The 22,578-nt window shown below is 34.8% G+C and overlaps 1 protein-coding gene across 9 annotated transcripts in view; it reads right to left on the reverse strand.

Moving 5' to 3' along the window:
- The window catches only part of ZNF280D (zinc finger protein 280D), a 127,074-nt gene that overhangs the window by 37,695 nt on the left and 66,801 nt on the right, over nucleotides 1–22,578 (reverse strand). For 6 of the 9 annotated variants that reach the window (XR_011465660.1, XM_070377965.1, XM_070377961.1 and 3 more), the window contains 6 exons: nucleotides 13,705–13,839; nucleotides 11,578–11,885; nucleotides 10,903–11,043; nucleotides 5,072–5,134; nucleotides 781–899; nucleotides 594–630 (listed from right to left, as the gene is read on the reverse strand). Coding sequence is in view for 8 of the 9 variants with exons in the window: in XM_070377965.1 (XP_070234066.1) it covers nucleotides 594–630; nucleotides 781–899; nucleotides 5,072–5,134; nucleotides 10,903–11,043; nucleotides 11,578–11,885; nucleotides 13,705–13,839 (803 nt within the window). In the remaining variant the exon portion in view is untranslated. Of the gene's footprint in view, nucleotides 1–6; nucleotides 475–593; nucleotides 631–780; nucleotides 900–5,071; nucleotides 5,135–10,902; nucleotides 11,044–11,577; nucleotides 11,886–13,704; nucleotides 13,840–22,578 lie in introns of those variants that run through there. The other 3 variants (XM_070377969.1, XM_070377967.1, XM_070377968.1) reach the window with 2 other exon arrangements.

Genomic DNA, 22,578 nt, shown 5'->3' on the forward strand with positions numbered 1-22,578 from the left:
AAATAAGAAAAATAGCACAATGACAGACAACGAATGAGGAAAAGACAATCGTCCGGCCTAAAAACTTAAGATTTATAAGAAATTACAAAAGCAGACAAAACAGACAAAAAGACAGACAGCCATATCTTTTGGAACGTATTATTCTGAAGGCAAGTACAGCAGAGAAAAACACAAATTATTTTAAGCAAAGAAATGACCAAAGCAACAAAAGTTATTTTTGGAGAGAGCCAACTGGAGAAAAAAAGAAAAAATGAATGTTAAGATATGTCAACCTGACACAAAGATAAGGTGGAATAAGAACCTAGTCCCATTTGAAGCTGAAAAGAGCTGAATAATGAGAGCTAATGTCATGAACTTGGCTGCTTAACTGCCTTTGTGTAAGAAAACATCTCAGAACTTTGAACTTAGGAAATTCCAACTTGTCTTGCACCAGGTCACGAGCTCCAAAGAGCAGGAACCTATTTCAACAAGCAGCTTTAAAAAAAAAAAACAAAATACTTTAATATTTTTCATTTCTATTAATGATACGTTTAAAAATGCAGTAGTGCTAAAATCCATCAAAGTAAAATGCACTGAATAAAAATTAAACTTACTCAGAAAGATGTTCAGAAGTTGGGATACAAACAGAAACTGAAATTAGAAGAAAAGTTTTATATTTAAAACAGCATATGAAATATGATGAGTGAGAAAAACGATTTAGTAAAGAGAACATACTGTGGCTGACCAAAAATACTAGAATAAATAGCAAAAATCTGAAGTAACACAATTATATATACATACCTTTCTCTATTACAACTTGACAAGCATGAGTTTCATGTTGACTTAAGTGTGTAGCCATATTATCTAAGCCAGAAACATCAGTTAGGAAATCACAATTAAGGCACACTAGAGTAATGCCCCTATAAAAAACAAAGCAAATAGTATAAAAGAAAACATTTTTATCTTTTATGAAAACCTACATACCAGCTCAATGAATAGTTTTTCACGATTTGCTCTTTGTGTCATAACGATCACTCCAATTTTTGTTATATAAACCTGACAGAACTGAAATGATTCTTTAGAAAATGGCATGAAAGTGTCTGTCACTCTTCATATTCAAATTATACTACCATTTACTGACAGAAAGTATTTTCGTTTTATAAACTTTTCTCCCTCATACCAGTTACTAATAGCTAAAAAGTCGAGACCTACAGTCTAGTCTTGGTTGCACTAACATGTGTCACTTTGACAAGTCACAATCTATCTGTGCCTATGTGTGTGTTAGTTGCTCAGTCATGTCCAACCCTTTGCAACCCCATGGGACTATAGCCCGTCAGGCTTCTCCGTCCATGGAATTCTCCAGGCAAGAATGAATACTGGAGTGGGTTGCCACTTCCTTCTCCATGGGTTCTTCCTGACCTAGGGATTGAATCCCAGTTTCCCGCATTAGCAAGCATATTTTTTACCGTCTAAAACACCAGGGAAGCCTGTGCCCATCTTCAAAACAAAAGTATAGTATATATAAATGTACAATATATATACAGGTCAATATATATTTACTAAGGTTGCATTTCGGAGAAGGCAATGGCAACCCACTCCAGTACTCTTGCCTGGAAAATCCCATGGGCGGAGGAGCCTGGTAGGCTGCAGTCCATGGGGTCGCTAAGAGTCGGACATGATTGAGAGACTTCACTTTCACTTTTCACTTTCATGCACTGGAGAAGGAAATGGCAACCCACTCCAGTGTTCTTGCCTGGAGAATCCCAGGGACGGGGGAGCCTGGTGGGCTGCCATCTATGGGGTTGCACAGAGTCAGACACAACTGAAGCAACTTAGCAGCAGCAGCAGCAGCATACTACTAGTATATTGTATTGTGAATATAATGATGACTAAAAAATATAGTCTGTCTCTAGTAGAACACTGATCTAGTGTTTATCTAGGAGAGGAAAAAATTAGAAATGAGAAGGTTCTAAAAATATATCATGTAATAGATGCTACCATTGCATGGTGTTGCCGTTTACTTGCTAAGTCATGTCTGACTCTTTGTGACCCCATGGACTACAGCCCACCAAACTTCTCTGTCCATGGAATTTCCCCATCAAGAATACTGGAGTGGGTTGTCATTTTCTTCTCCAGGGTATCTTTCTGACCCAGGGATTGAATCCACGCCTCCTGCTTGGCAGGCGGGTTCTTTACCACTGAACCACTTATCATTGTATACTATGTGTTAAAGATTTTCACATACATAATTTAGTTTATTCTCACCACAAGCATCCAAGGTTGGTATGGTACTCATGTAACACTTAATTAACTGAAGGGCTAAGTCACTACCAAAGTCCAAAGTCTGAGTTCTTCAGCATCCCAGTAATGTCAACTGGCCCACTTGCTTGAACCTAAACTACTGGTTCCCTTAACAAAACGTCACTGGGTAATGTAGTTCTTAAATGAAATATGTAGTGATTATAAATTTTCAAAAAGGTTAGGAAACAATTCCCATAGTCATCAATACTTTTTGTTGAATTCAGCAATAGTTTTTACAGTTATTGAATCAAACTGTGTAGCATTTGCTATTTGAAGTATTTAAACACAATTTCATATTATAGTATGTAAAATTAAGACTCTAACTTAAAATGTGCTTAAACATTTTAATTTGGTTTAAAATATTATTAAGCCTGCAAAAATATGTGACTGTTTCAGAGAACTTAGAAAACCACTATGTTTATTATGTTGTTTAGAGTTAAGCACATGGGAGCTTGTGGATCAAGCATCTGAAGAACTATTTAAAAGAAAATCAAATAAGATTTAACATATAAATGACGTTAAATTATTTAAAGGTAATTGAAGTACAAATGAAACTAATAAAATTTAGTCTGTTCAGCTTAAATGAAATTTATCAAACTCTTCTATCAGTATAAATAATACTCATCCTTGAAAACCAAGTAACTTAACACCTATGTAAATCATTCCAAGTAAAGTAATCTCACTCCTCTTTGAAAAAAGTAACCCTCAGTGCACTTATTAAATTCCCTTTTGATTTGTTGTGGTTATTTACATTCACCTCTTATCTCCCACCAATAAAATGCACCTTCTCTGAAGGTTGGTTCCAAGACTTCCTCATTATTACTATTATCTTTACAGAGTCTGCTATATTACAGACCTAATATGTAGTAAATATATAAAAAATGAATATTCCATTCCAATAAAAGAATAATTACAAAAACTACTGTTCTATGTAGTTGTAAGTTTATATGTTCCATTCACAGAAATTGACAAATTTTCAACCTGAGAACTATTCAAGTTGAGAGAAAAACATCCCAGAACTTTAAAATCACGTAAGTCATTTTTTAAAAACCAAACACACAATGGAGCTTCACAACAGTGAGGTAAAAATCAAACAAAACCTCTTCTGAATGTAATAACACTCTTCATTCTTATAAGAATTTTCAATATAAGCAACACCTAATATGACTTAATCTATTACCTTGAAGTTAGTAAATGTTTTAAAATTGGTACTAATATATTTTTTAAAACAATCAAATTTTCCTCTCCCTGTGAACCACTGTTCCAAAATAATCAATGGGACCTATTGCCAAATATGTCATTTTAAATATATCATTAATTTATTCAACAAATATCTACCAAATGCCTAATTACTATCAATGCCTTACAAAAATAAAAATCCAAACCACACACATTCTAGTGAGAGGACACAGAAAATAAAGTATACAGTGTATGAGATGATGAAATATAATCCAGAAAAAAATGATCCATAAAGGGGAGATAAAAGACTCTAGGGTAAAGCATAGGAGAGAGGATACAACAGAAGACCCAAAAGCGATAAAGGAGCTAACCATACAGAAGTCTGGGGAAGAGCAAACTAGTCACAGAGAATAGTAAGTACAAAGGCTCTGAGACATAGTATCATCCTCTCTTCCAGATTTTCCACTAACCCAACATATCAAAACCAGTACTGGTTAACCATATCTGTATATATTAGCTTGGTGCAGCAAAGATACTGATATTTCAAGTAGCATTGGCAAGCTAGACAAAATAATTAAGAGCAGTGGGTTCTAAACAATGCAGAAGAATATGAAAAACACGGTGCTCAGTGGATTCTGAATTAAGCGTGTGGTAAAACCAATGTTTTTAGAAATATTCACCAACAGTTCTTTCTGCACAGTAAGCAAGTAGCACACTTTCCTTAATCTGAAAAAGTAAAATTTAAAATGACTATGTACTAATTTCAAGAATTTCAGCGGCTTAAGAAATTTACTTCAAAACTGAAAAAGTGTCACTTTATTGCATATTTTAGGCCTCTTTTCACTATTCAAATATTATTGGAAAGCCCTACTTTTTGTTCTCATTTTACAATGCAAATACATGAAAGCTTCATTTTGACACCACTGGTCACCGCTGAAACAAATTTAGTGACAGAATATAGACTAATCAGGTACTTTGTAAAACAGTCTAGCAGTTCCTCAAAAGTTCAACATAGAGTTACCATATAACCCAGCAATTCTAATCCTAGATACATAACTAAAGAAAAATGAAAAGATATGTCCAGACAAAAATAATACACAAACGTTCATAACATCAGTATTTATAATGGCTTCAAATTTAAAATAACCTAAATGGATAAACAAACTATAATATACATACAATAGAATACTATTCAGCAATAAGAAAAAGAAGCACTGACATACACAACAATATGGATAACTCTTAAAAACATGCTAAATGGAAGACACAAAGGATCATATATTTTATCATTCCATTTACATGAAATGTCCAGAATAGGCAAATCTATATAGACAGAAAGTAGATTAGCAGTTGCTTAAGGATAAAAGGAGTTGGAAGGAAATAAACATAACCACTAATGAGTACAGAGTGTCTTCCTCAAGTGACAAAAATGTACTAAAATTAACTGTGGTGACTGTACAACCCTGTGAATATACCCAAAACTATTAATTGTACAACTTAAACACATGGATTGCATGATATATGAACTGTATCTTGATAAAAATGCTATATATAGCATATTTAAGTCATATAATTTTTCAACAGAAAAAAATTTAAAAGATCAACTAGTTACCTGAGATCTTCTGAATACTTCTTAAAGATACAAAACCTTTTACTTGGACGATTACTATGAAAGCTGAAAGAGACAAAATAGATTTTATTAATTCTACTATATGGTAAGTCATATTAATTTATAGCTATACATCAAGTCTATACTTAAATTTCTAGTTTTGAATAAAATATCATGATATAAATAATACTGTTTAATTCAGTATTTTAACATAAAGTTATCCATTTTCCAGTGAAATGTATTTTACTAAGCATATTCTCATTTGATCAGTACCATACTTTCACATACTCAAGAGTATAAGAAAAAAGTCACATGAAATTCTTTTTTTGAATTGTTAAAAGAGTTGAAAACAATTTAAAATTTTGTTAATAACATTTTTGCCCATAACATGAACAATTACCGATAATAATCATTTAGAAAAATCTTCTTCTAACTTAACATGTTTGTGTTGAGGAAGGGGAGAAGAACCCAAATATCTTGGAAGTAACAGTACTTGAGCTAAAGGCCACTGTATACCATTTGTAAAATCAAGCATTTAGAGAGCTCTTTGCAATTATCAGTAGACTTTAAAACAAAAACAAATTAAAGCAGAACTCTTGAGCTAAAACAATGCTCCCGCTAAGCACAGAATAGAAAACCCCTAACCAAGCTTTGCAGCCAATGATAACAGCTTTCTTTTATATCGTTTAATCTGATAAGGAAAGCTTTTCTATACTAGAAAACCAGGATTAGCTTAGCACAGTACCACTTAGCACATATAAAAATGTAGTCATAGACTAATAACATCGTATCATCTAGGAGCTTATTTAGAAATGCAAAGTCTATGCCCCACACACACCTACTGAATTAATCTCTGGCAGCGAGGTCCAGGAAGCTGTTTTAACAAGCTTTTTCAGTAATTCTTATGCAAGCTGAAGTTTGAAGAGCAGGAGCTTGCAATTATAGATCTAAAGTAGCCAACACACCAGGTCAATTCTCAGTCTCAGATAGAAATAATCATCACAAGCAGAGCATGTATGTATGGGAAAAGAAATACTCTGACAGTTTTAATCCCTAGAAAACATCCTCAGAAGATTTCTAAGTCATTTCCTCAATCTGGGGATAATTACTACCATAGAGTTTATAAATTCAATGTAATATGACAAAAATAATTGAATAATTATTTTAGGAAGAGACCATCAGGGAGGTTGGGAAACACAAATTATACGCAAAAATGTGTTCATACAACTGTTATTTTCTCAGAGGAGTGTGTCTAAGATTTTATCTGATTACCAGAGAAGGTGAACCAAGTAAATTAATTTTTTAAATGAGATTTTAAAGTAACTTTTAAAAGCTCTTTCTTCCTTCTCCTCAAACAGATTGCTTTATTTGGTAAGAGGAGAGGAAAAAGTTACATTTTAGGGTATTTTGATGGCTTCCACTTCTGTCTAACTTACACCTTATTAAAATGTTGGTACTTTAAAAATTTTCATCATCTGAATTCAGTTTTAAGTTCCTAATCTATAAAAATGAATTATACTCTCTATTATTTATTACACAAACTCCATTCTTCTAGTTTTGTGTATTATAGGAATGGAAAAGTGAATCTGTAGCTCATAAATAAAGAGGGGGAAAAACTACCTTTCTTCTAGACCTGCGTGAAGTTAATAACAATATGTAAATAATCTAAGAAAGGGGAAAAAAAGTTAAGATTTTTATTACAATACAGTAAAATATAACATTTAAATCTAAGTTTTGAAAAATCACCACCTGTTTATATTTATATATAATTATCAAAACTCATTAAGCTGTTTTCTAAAAATAAGTGAATTTTATTGTATATAAATTAGACCTCAATAAGATTAGATGGGGGAAAAAACTCCCTTTGACCATCTTTTCTTAGCAATCTTGATTTGGTATAAGTGAAAACTTTACTTCCAAAGAAATACAAAAGGGATCAGTTTCCTAAATATCCAACAATACTGACAGTATGCCTACTATTTAAAACACTAGACTAGAAGTTAATAATACAGTACGAAAGGCAGGTTGTCTGCCTTAGAATATCATGTTCCAGGGTTAGCAGGGGAAGGTAGTCAAAAAGCAGCTGGCTCAGAAGAAATGCCTAATAAACATTGGCTTAACATATGAGTACATATGCATAAATATATAATTGCCACAAGATAAACATCAACAGCAATACATATAGTTTTGTGGTTGCGTGAGGGAAAGCTGAAGGTAAATGGAGAAGTCAGCTAACAGTCAGGAGTATATTTCAGTTAGGAAGGTCTCTATACTGACTTACTCCAAGAAAAGCAAATAAGAGTTGAAAGCACTGGAAAAGTCGTTAGGAATTAGATATTAAAAAGTCTCATATTCTCCAGAAAATCTGAACTTCATCCTATTAATATTAGGTAGGTGAAGGATTTCAGGCCAAAAAATGACCTGACCAGATGTTAGTAACAAAAGAAAGGAAAAAATGGAAAAGGGGCCAAGTGGTGGATTGTGGACAGGAGACCATTTATGAAGTAATCACAATAATCTGTTCTTCTAATGACTATTATTTCATGCCAATGAATCTATATAAAATATATAATGAACTAAAGCATAGCTTATAAAAATTAATTCAGTAATCTTATTTATTGTATAGGAACAAATTGTTATACCAGCTTTTTCCTTGGAAAATTTTTAAATCATCCTTCAAATCGTAAACGAAATGTCACTTATACAATACCTTCTTATTTCTTGTTTAAAGACTTCATCCTTACCTTCTCTGGGCTCAAACAGTCATTTATTTATCACATTAAACTAGGTAAATATATCTCTCCTACTAAATTGTGAAAATTAAAGGCAAGAGCTTTATCTACAATACCTAGTAATGACAATTTAGAAATAATACCTATAATTACTTGAATATCTCCTAAGTGCAAATGATTTTATTAAACATTTTAAGTACATTTCCCCAATAATGACAGTAACTTTTTCTTCAAGAAAAGAAAAATGGGAATCAGTTAAATAACTTGCCCAAAGTGACACATGCAATAAATGGTGAGTTCTGTTTTCAAATTCAGATTTGTCAGATTCTTCACCATCAGTTTACCATACTTCTTAGTAAACAGTAAATAAACTCTGCCAGAAAAAAATATTAAGTACTTGTCTGTGACCACAATTCTATTACATGTAGAGAAAAAGCCTTCTTTCTTATTCATAATGTTGAAGAATAGCAACATCACACAGCAATTCAGTTTTTTGCAAATGACTTCTACTGCCACCTAAAAGCTATTAGCAAATAAGGTGCAATAATTTAAAAAATCAAACCTAAATAATGCTACTTCAAAAAAACCATTGAAAATTAATGTTAATGATGCTCTTCTTTGTAAGAGTCTTATTTCAAAGATGTTCCAACTGTGTAAGATTTTTTTAATATACTCTTGAGATTTTATTAGAGCCTTTTTTTGTAATTATACTAATGACTCTCACTTGCTGTCTGTAATGTGCTAGGTGACATGGTAAACATAAAGAGCTACTTCTCAAGGAGATAATAGTTGTATTACACAACTAAACATAATAAAGGGAGACAGGCTAATTGGGAATGTTTTGGAACAGAATGCATTTGTAGGTTTTATAAGACAAATGAGAAGCCTGTGATAAATGGGAGAGGGAGGAACAGAATGACTCTTGGCCTAAGAAAACATAAAATATTTTCTGACTCGATCCCCTACAAACTAAGTGCAGAATTAAAGCTGCACTGGGGCGGCAATGTATTGGTCAAAGAACAAAAGACTTTCCACACAGAAGTATTCTTCACAAAGGATGCCAGGGCCTGGTTTAGAGGAAATGGATTGATTATAGGTGCAAGCAAAAGGAACCTGACAGATAAGAGACGAAATTGTAAATTAACTGAAAGAAGCTGGGGAAGAACTAGAGGAGATAAGGGGCAGAGTTAACTGCGAAGTGCAACGTGTGTGATTTCTGAGATCAATGCCTGGATGAAGGTAACAGGAAAAATACTTGAGACTGAAAAGATTAATTAAAATGATGGACTCCAACTGTGTAATTATAGTAGGCCAGGGTGACAACTAAGAGAATTTAAGATAAAGCGTTAATAAGATACTACCTTGCTGCAAGGAGATCCAACCAGTCCATTCTAAAGGAGATCAGTCCTGGGTGTTCTTTGGAAGGACTGATGCTAAAGCTGAAACTCCAATACTTTGGCCAGCTGATGCAAAGAGTTGACTCACTGGAAAAGACTCTGATGCTGGGAGAGATTAGGGGCAGGAGGAGAAGGGGACGACAGAGGATGAGATGGCTGGATGGCATCGCTGACTCAATGGACATGAGTTTGAGTGAACTCCAGGAGTTGGTGATGGACAGGGAGGCCTGGCATGCTGCAATTCATGGGGTCGCAAAGAGTCGGACACGACTGAGCGACTGAACTGAACTGAACTGGAGGTACTACAGATAAGAATAAAAAAGTATACTTATTATTTTTAAAAATAAAAAGACAGGTCCCAATTCAAGTTAAAGATCATGAATCAGAGTTGATCTGAATCAAGCACTACTTGGTAGTTTAGAATTGAGCATAAAGTTCAGTAGAAGATGATGTTCAAGTCTTTGGCCTTTAAGCCAGGTAAGCAAGACTAAATGTGTAAAAGATTCTAGAACAAAAACAAAGCAACAGTCAAAACAGATGACCCTGAGGGTAAGGATGACTATAAAGTTAGATGAGTGCTACTGGTCCAGAAAAAGGACTTCAAAGCCCAGAAAGTCACAGGGAAATGGGAATTCAAAAGAAATGAAGCATATATAAGATTAAAATAGTATTGTGGTAAGAAAGGGAGCACAACAACTGAAGAAGTCAGGGATCATGAAGTCAGGCTAGATATCAAGGGGGTTAAAACACTGTGAGAGAGGTGCTAAAGCCACCAAGAAACATGGCAGAGTCCTTGTAAAGGAGCGGTTGATTATGACCTGAAAGTAACACAAAGGTCATATTGTGATCTGTATAAAAATCACTTTTGTTAGTTATACTCTAATTCTAACTTTTGGGGGGGAGGGGAAGCAAAACTTCAGTGAATAATCAACCTAACTGGCTTATATTGGAACAATTTTTGACTATTTTTTTAAAAATAAAAATCCATCCTGAAGGATACCTCAACTAATGCGACACCAATGAAGATAACATAGGCTGTGAAAGTTTTCTCTGCATGGAATAAATACTGAAGTTATCTAAACTGAATGAATTAATGAAAAATAATTCCAACAGTGGCAATAATGAAATAGTCTCTCATCTCACTGAATGAATGCAAGGATGGATGGCCTGATGGATGGATGGACAGACAGACAGAATGGATTATAGAGAAAAATAGAGAGAGAAAGAAAGAGAAACAAGATCCAGTAAAATATCTAAGATCACTGAAAATCCTGGAATCACAAAGTGACTGCTTTGAAGAAAATAACACTCATGAGATTACACGTATGCTTCACGAGGAAGTGAAAAGTGAAAGTGTTAGTCACTCAATTGTGTCCAACTCTTTATTCTTTACCACGTGACATTACTTTTCCGTCTTTGGAAGTAATGGTGTTTCAAAGTTCTATAGGATAAAAAATTCCCATAGGAAAACTATTTTCCCTAACAAATCTATCTTAATTTCATTAGTCTAACTGTTCTTACAATTCAAGTTTCCAGGAACTTTATGAATTACTATGTTGAAAAATAGTACGAGGAATCATCTTAGAAGTTCTCTAATTATTTCTCACAGAGCAAAACTGACTTATACTAGGGCCAACTGTTTTCAAGAACAAACTTGCTAAACTGTAATTTTAATTGGCAATTATAGTTGTTTAACTCATCTTACCTCATCATATGATTCACATAGGATTTGCTACAGCTAGTGTTGTATCTGCAAAAACTACAGTGGACATATGTAGGAAAGTGGTTTGCAAAATCTTTTATTTCAGAATAACACTCAATGCACTTGTGAACTCCCCGACGATACCTTATAGAGATACAAAGAAAATGATAAAAATATATTTTAAAACAAATATAATAAAGGAGAGCCTTATTAACGGTCTGTTAATTAAAGCTAAGGTGTTTACAACTTCAAATAGGGATTTATAATTTGAAAAATCTGCTATAGAATAACAGCTAGAATAAGTATAAATAATTTAATATTAGCTAGTGTTTTTTACTGGAATAAAAGGGATTAAATTAACCATTCAAAGATCACAAGACATAAGCACAACACAAAATCCCAGTGTTTTATGTTGAATGAACATTAAAAATATTATATTTTTATATAGTAAAAAATACTATAATTTTTATAATGAATATAAAAAGATAGTAATTCAAGTACTGTTCAATAGCTATAAAAACATTTTTTATTATTTGTTGGCATTAAGTGATAGCATATAAATATACAAGAGAGTTGTATAATAGGGTAAAATTTATATTAAATGAAACTTTTATCATGTTCCTGCTCAGTTACTAATTAAGATTAAATTAGTATTGGGTATCAAGAATAAAAGTTTACCTTAAATTCCTCAATGCTGTATTGACTTTACTTTTTTTATTGCTACTAGCCAATGTGCTTTGTTTCTTTTGCAGATTAGATATTTTTGATTTGTATTTAGGTTTATTTCCATTAGGCTTACTTGCATTAGGTTTACTTGCAATGGATTTAGTTATATTAGGTTTACTTGTGTTGGATTTTGTGGGACTTTTAGCAGTTATATTTTTAGTCCTCGGAGGTGAGAGCTGAAGGGTAGAAGTGCTTGCACTAATGGAAGGTGTGGTTGAAGATCCTGATTGAAGAGGTCCAACTGAAGCTCGAATAGTAACCTACAAAAATGAAGATAATATCTGCTTTAGAAAATTAATCATTACTTTACTGTTAAAATATCACTGCATAACAAAAAGTTAAACATCAAGTATTTGGAAAGGGCAAGTATAAACTATAACTGGATAAGTCTTTCATTTATGTTAAATGTTCATACCAATTAAATGAAATTAAACTTGATATTTACTCACTTGTAATCTTACATTTTTGTACTGATATCAGTTATATGTTAAGTTATTAATGGATAATTAGCAGTTAAAGCAAATTATATGAATATTAAAAGAGTACATTCCCTAGCTATTTCTATGCTCTGATTCAACTTTAGAAATTCACAAACACAAAGGTCAAAATTTATATATCAAAACCTAGAAAGGACTGCATCACCAACAACTATAAAGCAAGCAAATCTATGCTAAACATGATTTCTTCTTTTCAGGGGCTCATTGGGCAGGATATATGTTTACAAAGATTATGAGAGGGGTTATATAAATTCATTACACTGTATGGAGAGTTTAATAATACTGAGAATTTCCTTAAAGGGAGCTAATATAAGACTTATCATTAGGTATTCAGAAATTATATTTGCTGGTGGACAATGGGAAAACACAATTGCCTACCACACTAACCATTTGACTATACATACCCCATGTATTTGAGAAACAGCCTATGAGGAAATATCATGAAAAATACGTGCTTTGGCATCATACAAAGGCACTGGACTAGTAATGAAAGACTTGAGGTTAAAGCTAAGACTATTTCTTCCTAGCCATGTGACCTTGATTAAGTTACTTACCCTCTCTAAGCTTCTTTATCTATAAGGGACAATATCTGCCTTATCTACTTTACTGGATTACTGCCTGGATTAAATAATAGAATATATGAAAAAGTATACCAAAAGCCTAATTCTAAGGTGCTATAAAACATTTAGTATCATTATTATTATTATTATTATTATTATTAAGGGAAAATATGAGAGAGGACTGCCCTGCTTACATTAGTGTTTTGCATGTCTAGTCCCAGCATGGAATGAATGGACTGCAGGGAAGGATGCTGGATAGCTTCTCTTGCTCTAGGTCTTCAGAGCATGGCTTAATATTGTTATAGTTAATTCAAATAACAGACATACCCACATTCAAAGGTAAGTACCCAAAGCCAAATATAAATGTTTTGGGGATTATTTCACTTTGGATTATCCATGCCTCTGTTTCCCTCCACTGGAGCAAATATTCAAGAGCTGACTGTATATAAAGAAGTCAGAGAAAACAGAGGTATATAAGGCAAAAAGGGAAAAGTAAATTACAATCATCAGTATGCAGTCAGACATGTGTTGGTTCACTTAAAACATAATGCTATCCAGCAGCAGAACTTGCATCTCTAAGAGTAGAATCAGTAATACCTTCAATAAACACCTAAGAACCTACAGCATTCAACAGGCACTATACCAGATGCTGAGGATACAAAGATAAATAAAACATGATTCCTCAAGCATCTTACAGTTCAACAGATAAAAATGACAAATACACTGCCAACAGGAATAGCTCAAAAATAGCCTATGTAACACTGATGCAACCCATTGCCTCCAGCATAGTTAATCTAGTTACACTTTTTACAAAGGAATACCGCTCTAGACTTGCACACACTATTGACCAAAAAGCAATGGTTAGGCGTTTTTTCCCTAAACATAGAACAGTGAAATTTAAAATTAAAGTCTTAATTAAATCACAAATCATTTTTAAAGTATTATATCCAACAAATAAAACCAGGCAGGAGTTAATGTCTATTATCATACAAAATGTTAAAATACAACATATTTGAACTCACTTTTGTTCCAGGAGGCAATCCTTCTAGTTGTTTAGGTTTTATAAATGTCCGATGATGCTGAGTCTTGTGATCCATTTTCTCTTTGCATGTTAAAAATTGCAGTCTGCATTTTGTACAACGGTGTATTCCCTTTTTCTGTTCAGGAACCAGAAAGAGGGGAGAAAAATAGTTTCTACAACCACAAATCCTGCATTCTGAAGCCACTTTAATTTTAATGATACTAAATCATTTTAAAACTAGTATTTTACATCTCCTATCACACATAATAGCAAAATATTACTATTTTTTTAATTATTAGCATTTAGTTTTCAAAAACATTTGTTTCTATACAGAAATTGAACATGAAAGGTTGCCATCGATAGATTCTAATGAAAATTTCTTAATAGTGCTATGAAAGCTCTTCTGGTTATAATTTTTAAGTACTTAGACACACGATACTGTGAAAATGAGCTACATGCATTTTTATCCCATAAAAGAATAAATTATTTTTAATTTTTGCTATTTCCAGTTCGTTGGCAAGATGGAAAAATAAGTTCAAATAAACTACACATTTCAAAGAAACCTGTTAGAACAATGGATGTATAAAGCAGTGCTGTCTAAAAAACTTTCTTCAATGATGAAATGTAACTCAGCTGCACTGTTCAAAACAGTAGCAACTAGACATATGTGGTTATTGAGCACTTGAAATGTGCCAAGTGCAACTGAGCAATCAAATTTTAAATAATTTAACTTTAAATAGCTACATATGGCTAGAGGCTACAGCACTGAATAGTGTGGATATAGAGGCATAAATCAAAACAACTATTACCAATCTACTTACTGGCTGAGACCCCTTGACTGAATCCCTCCTCAAACTTAATCCTATTATTTTTCCACAGATGGGAAACAGGACCCAAGAAAAATCTAAATCCCTTCCCCATAGCTATTCAGTGACAAGGCCAGACACCTGATCCAATGTTCTTTCTACTACACAATATCAATTACAATCTTTACCTTTATGCTCTCATTAATTTAAAAAGTATATATGTGTGTGTATATATATATACAAACTGAAGCAACATATAAACTCAGAAGAATGGTTTCTCTGAAGTTATGATCTGCCAGATATATCACTACTTCCATTTACACAATCAATCATCTACAAAATTCAAACAGATAATACATTGAGAAGTACCTCGCACAGTACTGGCACACATCAGATATTTCATACAGTTCTTTACAAAGTTCAAAGCAATATATAAATATGTTTGCATTACTATTTTAGGTACAAATTAAGACTATTTTAGAAATGTGATGCATTAGATTATATTGGAAATACGGGCAATTTTAATTCACTCATATATACTGAAAGAGGAGGAAGAGAAAGAGAAAACTTGGACAAGAAACAGATACCAAGTTACAATGACAGAAAAAAGTTCTCCAGAATTCAGTACCCAGAAATCTTTTCTCTATGTATAATCACTCCTAAAAAAAAAAAAAAATGTATAATCACTCCTTAGGTTCTCTCTTCATTTCATGGCTTTAAATATCTTGTATCCAACTGCCTATTTGACATCACTGTGTGTGGGTGTGTGCTAAGTGCTTCAGTTGTGTCTGACTCTTTGTGACCCCACAGACTGTAGCCTGCCAGGCTTCTCTGTCCATGGGAATTCTCTAGGCAAGAATACTGGAGTGGGTCGCCATTACATGTAGGGAGGATCTTCTCAACAAAGTGATGGAACCCAGGTCTCACATCTCTCCTGCACTGGCAGCCAAGTTCTTTACCACTAGTGGCACTTGGAAAGCCCACTTGACATCACTACTTGTATGCATTTTAAACCAACATGGACAAAATGGAATTCCATATTTCCTCCCTCCCTTCCTGCCCCCCAAAATACATCTACTCCTCAATTTTCATCACATGACAATAGATGAACATTCCATTCTTGCAGCTGCTTAGGACAAAAAACTTGGGTCACTCTCTCTCACATCCCATATCCAACCCATCAGTAAAACCTGTCGGCTCTACCTTCAAAAACTGTCATAGTATTTCCACTTATTACCTCCAACCACCACTACCATACTTATCCAAAACACACATCTTGCCTAATAATAACCTCCTTTGTTCTCCCTTTCATGTTCTTTCTTCCCTATGGTCTATTCTCCTCCCAGTGGTCAATGATCTTAAAACATGGCAGATCTTTCACCTGCTTAAAATGTTGACAGTATTCCAAAGTCCTGATTCTGATTTACAAGGTTCTATATGCATTGGCCTGCATTCTATTGCTACCACCTTATTTCCTACGACTTTCCCTCTTATTACTTTACTACTCTGCTCTAGCCACAATTGAGTGTGAGGATTCAATAAGATAATACATGTAAAGTACCTGTTACTGGTAGAAGGTAAATGACTGCATAGATGTTAACTGCATACTTTAACTGTTTTCATTAAAGATATAATGAACATATTTAACACATACAAAATCACTTTCATTATTTCTTAAAAGTCATAAAAACTGGATTGTTAGCTCTAAAATCACCCAAGACATAATAATACATTGCCTTAGACAGAAGTTACAACCAAAGTCATCTAAAACAATAAAAAGTCAACAATTCTCATTATTTCATATTGGACTAATAGCTCAGCTATAATTTCCCAATCTTTTGTAAATAATCATACAAATTATAAATATCTTGAAGGATGCCTGATGATCCTTCTTATTAATAGATTTTCACCTTCCTAACTTCTGGCTGTCTAATTCCTAGGCTCTCCAAATAAACAAAAAAGAAAAACTGTACACCTATGGCAAGTGATGACATAAACCCTAGGGTAGAAAAACTGATTACAAATCACACAGTTCACATGGTCGGCCCACATACCTCTTTCATAATTACTATTCTTCCCTATTCTTAATATTAATCTTACTCTGGAGCTTAATAAAACATAAAGGAAAATGATGTTAAAAGCCCCATAATGAAATAAAACTGTTTTATATTTCATTCTCCCTTTCAAAATTAAAGGCCAAAGATGAAATATAGAGTGCCAAGAATAGCACTTCTCAAATTCTGTTCTTCAAAAAATGTTAATAAATACTGTGCAAATAAAGGGTTCAATGGCCAAATAAGTCTGGGGAATAAACACTATATCCCTGTTTAGAGATGTACAATGTCCATTAGCATATTAAAATTTCCGAGGAGTCCTATTTTAAAAAAGAACAATTTAATTTTGTAAATCTGTGCTTCGCCAAATTTATTTACCAGTAGCAACTGGAGGGGGACATCTATGAACACCTGATGAACACTGCTGGGGAAATACAAAATAGAGAGATCTTGCCAGAACTTCTCAAAGATAGGTAGCATCCCAGTCACAGCAAAGTTCAGTTCAGTTCAGTTCAGTCACTCAGTCGTGTCCAATTCTTTGAGACCCCATGGACTACAGCACACCAGACCTACCTGTCCATCACCAACTCCAGGAGTATACTCAAACTCATGTCCATTGAGTCAGTGATGCCATCCAACCATCTCATTCTCTGTCATCCCCTTCTCCTCCCGCCTTCAATCTTTCCCAGAATCAAGGTCTTTTCAAATGGGTTAGCTCTTCACATCAGGTGGCCAAAGTATTGGAGTTTCAGCTTCAACATCAGTCCTTTCAATGAATATTCAGGACTGATTTCCTTTAGGATGAACTGGCTGGATCTCCTTGCACTCCAAGGGACTCTCGGGTCTTCTCCAATACCACAGTTCAAAAGCATCAATTCTTCGGTGCTCAGCTCTTTTCATAGTCCAACTCTCATATCCATACATGACTACTGGAAAAACAATAGCCTTGACTAGACAGGCCTTTGTTGGCAAATAATGTTTCTGCTTTTAAACATGCTGTCTAGTTTGGTGATAACTTTTCTTCCAAGGAGCAGGCGTCTTTTAATTTCATGGCTGCAGTCACCAACTGCAGTGATTTTGGAACCCCCCAAAAATAAAGTCTGCCACTATTTCCACTGTTTCCCCATCTATTTGCCATGAAGTGATGGGAACAGATGCCAGAATCTTCATTTTCTGAATGTTGAGCTTTAAGCCAACTTTTTTTCACTCTCCTCTTTCACTTTCATCAAGAGACTCTTTAGTCCTTCTTCGCTTTCTGCCATAAGGGTGGTGTCACCTGCATATCTGAGGTTACTGATAATTTTTCCTGGCAATCTTGATTCCAGCTTGTGCTTCATTCAGCCCAGCATTTCTCATGATGTACTCTACATATAAGTTATATAAGCAGGGTGACAATATACACCTTGACATACTTCTTTTCCTATTTGGAACCAGTCTGTCGTTCCAAGTCTTACTGTTGCTTCCTGACCTGCATACACATTTCTCAAGAGGCAGGTCAGGTGGTCTGATATTCCCACCTCTTCCAGAATTTTCCCCAGTTTGTGGTGATCCACACAGTCAAAGGCTTTGTCATAGTCAATAAAGCAGAAATAGATGTTTTTCTGGAACTCTCTTGCCTTTTTGATGATCCAACAGATGTTGGCAATTTGATCTCTGGTTCCTCTACCTTTTCAAAAACCAGCTTGAACATCTGGAAGTTCATGGTTCAAGTATTGTTGAAGCCTGGCTTGGAGAATTTTTTTTTTATATAAATTTATTTATTTTAATTGGAGAACTTTGAGCATTACTTTACTAGTGTGTGAGAGGAGTGCAATTGTGTGGTAGGTTGAGCATTCTCTGGCATTGCCTTTCTTTGGGATTGGAATGAAAACTGACCTTTTCCAGTCCTGTGGCCATTGCTGCCTTTTTCAAATTTGCTGGCATACTGAGTGCAGCACTTTTACAGCATCATCTTTCAGGATTTGAAATAGCTCAACAGGAATTCCATCACCTCCACTAGCTTTGTTAATAGTGATGCTTCCTAGGGCCCACTTGACTTCACATTCCAGGATGTCTGGCTCTAGGTCAGCGATCACACCATCGTGATTACCTGGGTTGTGAAGCTCTTTTTTGTATAGTTCTTCTGTGTATTCTTGCCACCTCTTAATATCTTCTGCTTTTGTTAAGTCCATACCATTTCTGTCCTTTAGTGAGCCCATCTTTGCATGAAATGTTCCCTTGATATCTTTAATTTTCTTGAAGAAATCTCTAGTCTTTCCCATTCTATTGTTTTCCTCTATTTCTTTGCACTGATCGCTAAGGAAGGCTTTCTTATCTCTCCTTGCTATTCTTTGGAACTCTGCATTCAGATGCTTATATCTTTCCTTTTCTCCTTTGCTTTTCACTTCTCTTCTTTACACAGCTATTTGTAAGGCCTCCTCAGACAGCCATTTCTTTTTCTTGGGAATGGTCTTGATTCCTGTCTCCCGTACAATGTCACAAACCTCCATCCATAGTTCATCAGGCACTCTATTGTCTATTTCTCATTTCTACTGTATAATCGTAAGGGATTTGATTTAGGTCATACCTGAATGGTCTAGTGGTTTTCCGTATTTTCTTCAATTTAAGTCTGAATTTGGCAATAAGGAGTTCATGACCTGAGCCACAGTCAGCTCCCGGTCTTGTTTTTGCTGATTGTATAGAGCTTCTCCACCTCTGGCTGCAAAGAATATAATCAGTCCAATTTCAGTGTTGGCTATCTGGTGATGTCCATGTGTAGAGTCTTCTCTTGTGTTGTTGGAAGAGGGTGTTTGCAATGATCAGTGCGTTCTCTTGGCAAAACTCTATTAGCCTTAGCCCTGCTTCATTCTGTTCTCCAAGGCCAAATTTTTCTGTTACTCCAGGTGTTTCTTGACTTCCTACTTTTGCATTCCAGTCCCCTATAATGAAAAGGACATCTTTTTGGGGTTTTAGTTCTAAAAGGTCTTGTAGGTCTTCATAGAGCCATTCAACTTCAGCTTCTTTAGCATTACTGGTTGGGGCATAGACTTTGATTACCTTGATATTGAATGGTTTGCCTTGGAAACAAAGAGAGATCATTCTCTCATTTTTGAGATTGCATCCAAATACTGCATTTTGGACTCTTGTTGATTATGATGGCTACTCCATTTCTTCTAAGGGATTCTTGCCCACAGTAGTAGATATAAAGGTCATCTGAGTTAAATTCACCCATTCCAGTCCATTTTAGTTTGCTGATTCCTAAAATGTCAACGTTCACTCTTTTCATCTGTTTGACCACTTCCAATTTGCCTTGACTCATGGACTTAACATTCCAGGTTCCTATGCAATATTGCACTTTACAGCATTGGACCTTGCTTCCATCACCAGTCATCCACAACTGGGTGCTGTTTTTGCTCTGGCTCCATCTCTTCATTCTTTCTGGAGTTATTTCACCACTGACCTCCAGTAGCATATTGGGCAGTTCATCTTTCAGTGTCCTATCTTTTTAACTTTTCATACTGTTCATGGAGTTATAAAGGCAAGAATACTTTGTGGCAAGTGGTTTGCCATTCCCTTCTTCAGTGGACCACATTTTGTCAAAACACACGTTACATTTTGTCAGTCACAGCACAGGTGATCCCAAATTTATTAGGAAATTCTACTTTTATGATCTTTTCCAATGAAAAACCACAAGACAATTTCATGATTATCTAATGACTAGAGTGGAAAGCAAGGTGAGCACCAATGCTGAAAAAACTGACATGTCAGTTTAATCAGTAACAAGAAAATGCATTGAGCTAATTCGAGAGGTGGCAAAAGTTGGTAAAATGATCAGATTCAATAAATCCACTAACTTCTGGTTTTGGCAAAAGCACTGTTAGTGTTCTTTCAAGTATTTAAGAACAGAATCAGAAACAATTCCATTCACCATTGCAACGAAAAGAATAAAATATGTAGGAATATATCTACCTAAAGAAACTAAAGACCTATATATAGAAAACTATAAAACACTGGTGAAAGAAATCAAAGAGGACACTAACAGATGGAGAAATATACCATGCTTATGGATCGGAAGAATCAATATAGTGAAAATGAGTATTTTCTACCGAAAGCAATCTATAGATTCAATGCAATCCCTATCAAGCTACCAATGGTATTTTCCACAGAGCTAGAACAAATAAAAAATTTGTATGGAAATACAAAAAAACCTCGAATAGCCAATGCTATCTTGAGAAAGAAGAATGGAACTGGAGGAATCAACCTGCCTGACTTCAGGCTCTACTACAAAGCCACAGTCATCAAGACAGTATGGTACTGGCACAAAGACAGAAATATAGATCAATGCAACAAAATAGAAAGCCCATAGATAAATCCACACACCTATGGACACCATATCTTTGACAAAGGAGGCAAGAATATACAATGGAGAAAAGACAATCTCTTTAACAAGTGGTGCTGAGAAAACTGGTCAACCACTTGTAAAAGAGTGAAACTAGAACACTTTCTAACACCATACACCAAAATAAACCTAAAATGGATTAAAGATCTAAATGTAAGACCAGAAACTATAAAACTCCTAGAGGAAAACATAGGCAAAACACTCTCTGACATACATCACAGCAGGATCCTCTATGACCCACCTCCCAGAATATTGGAAATAAAAGCAAAAATAAACAAATGGGACCTAATTAAAATTAAAAGCTTCTGCACAACAAAGGAAACTATAAGCAAGGTGAAAAGACAGCCTTCAGAATGGGAGAAAATAATAGCAAATGAAACAACTGACAAACAACTAATCTCAAAAATATACAAGCAACTCCTGCAGCTCAATTCCAGAAAAATAAACAGCCCACTCAAAAAATGGGCCGAACAACTAAATAGACATTTCTCCAAAGAAGACATACAAATGGCTAACAAACATATGAAAAGATGCTCAACATTACTCATTATCAGAGAAATGCAAATCAAAACCACAATGAGGTACCATTTCACGCCAGTCAGAATGGCTGCTATCCAAAAGTCTACAAGCAATAAATGCTGGAGAGGGTGTGGAGAAAAGGGAACCCTATTATACTGTTGGTGGGAATGCAAACTAGTACAGCCACTATGGAGAACAGTGTGGAGATTCCTTAAAAACTGGAAATAGAACTGCCTTATGACCCAGCAATCCCACTGCTGGGCATACACACTGAGGAAACCAGAATTGAAAGAGACACGTGTACCCCAATGTTCATCACAGCGCTGTTTATAATAGCCAGGACATGGAAGCAACCTAGATGTCCATCAGCAAATGAATGGATACAAAAGCTGTGATACATACACACAATGGAGTATTACTCAGCCATTAAAAAGAATACATTTGAATCAGTTCTAACGAGGTGGATGAAACTGGAGCCTATTATACAGAGTGAAGTAAGCCAGAAAGAAAGACACCAATACAGTATACTAATGCATATATATGGAATTTAGAAAGATGGTAACAATAACCCTGCATGCGAGACAGCAAAAGAGACACAGATGTATAGAACAGTCTTTTGGACTCTGTGGGAGAGGGAGAGGGTGGGATGATTTGGGAGAATGGCATTGAAACATGTATAATATCATATAAGAAACGAATCGCCAGTCCAGGTTCGATGCAGGATACAGGATGCTTGGGGCTGGTGCACTGGGATGACCGAGAGGGATGGTATGGGGAGGGAGGTGGGCGGGGGTTCAGGATGGGGAGCATGTGTACACCCATGGCAGATTCATGTTGATATATGGCAAAACCAATACAATATTGTAAAGTAATTAACCTCCACTTAAAATAAATAAATTTAAATTAAAAAAAAAAAAAAGAACAGGAGCAGTGTTGCATTGAACTTTTCAGCCCAAACAAAGGATGACTTAATTGCTTCAGGAAAACAACCAGTAAGCATAATATCAGAATTCAAGACACAGGTATAAGCACTAATACTGGGTCCCCAAAATTACATAGTAGAACTAAATAGAGTTCTCTGTCAGAGTTCATGTATCAGCAGTAAGTGTCACTACTAT

Source organism: Bos mutus, chromosome 10 (genome assembly GCF_027580195.1).
Source record: "Bos mutus isolate GX-2022 chromosome 10, NWIPB_WYAK_1.1, whole genome shotgun sequence".
Taxonomy (NCBI): Eukaryota; Metazoa; Chordata; class Mammalia; order Artiodactyla; family Bovidae; genus Bos; species Bos mutus.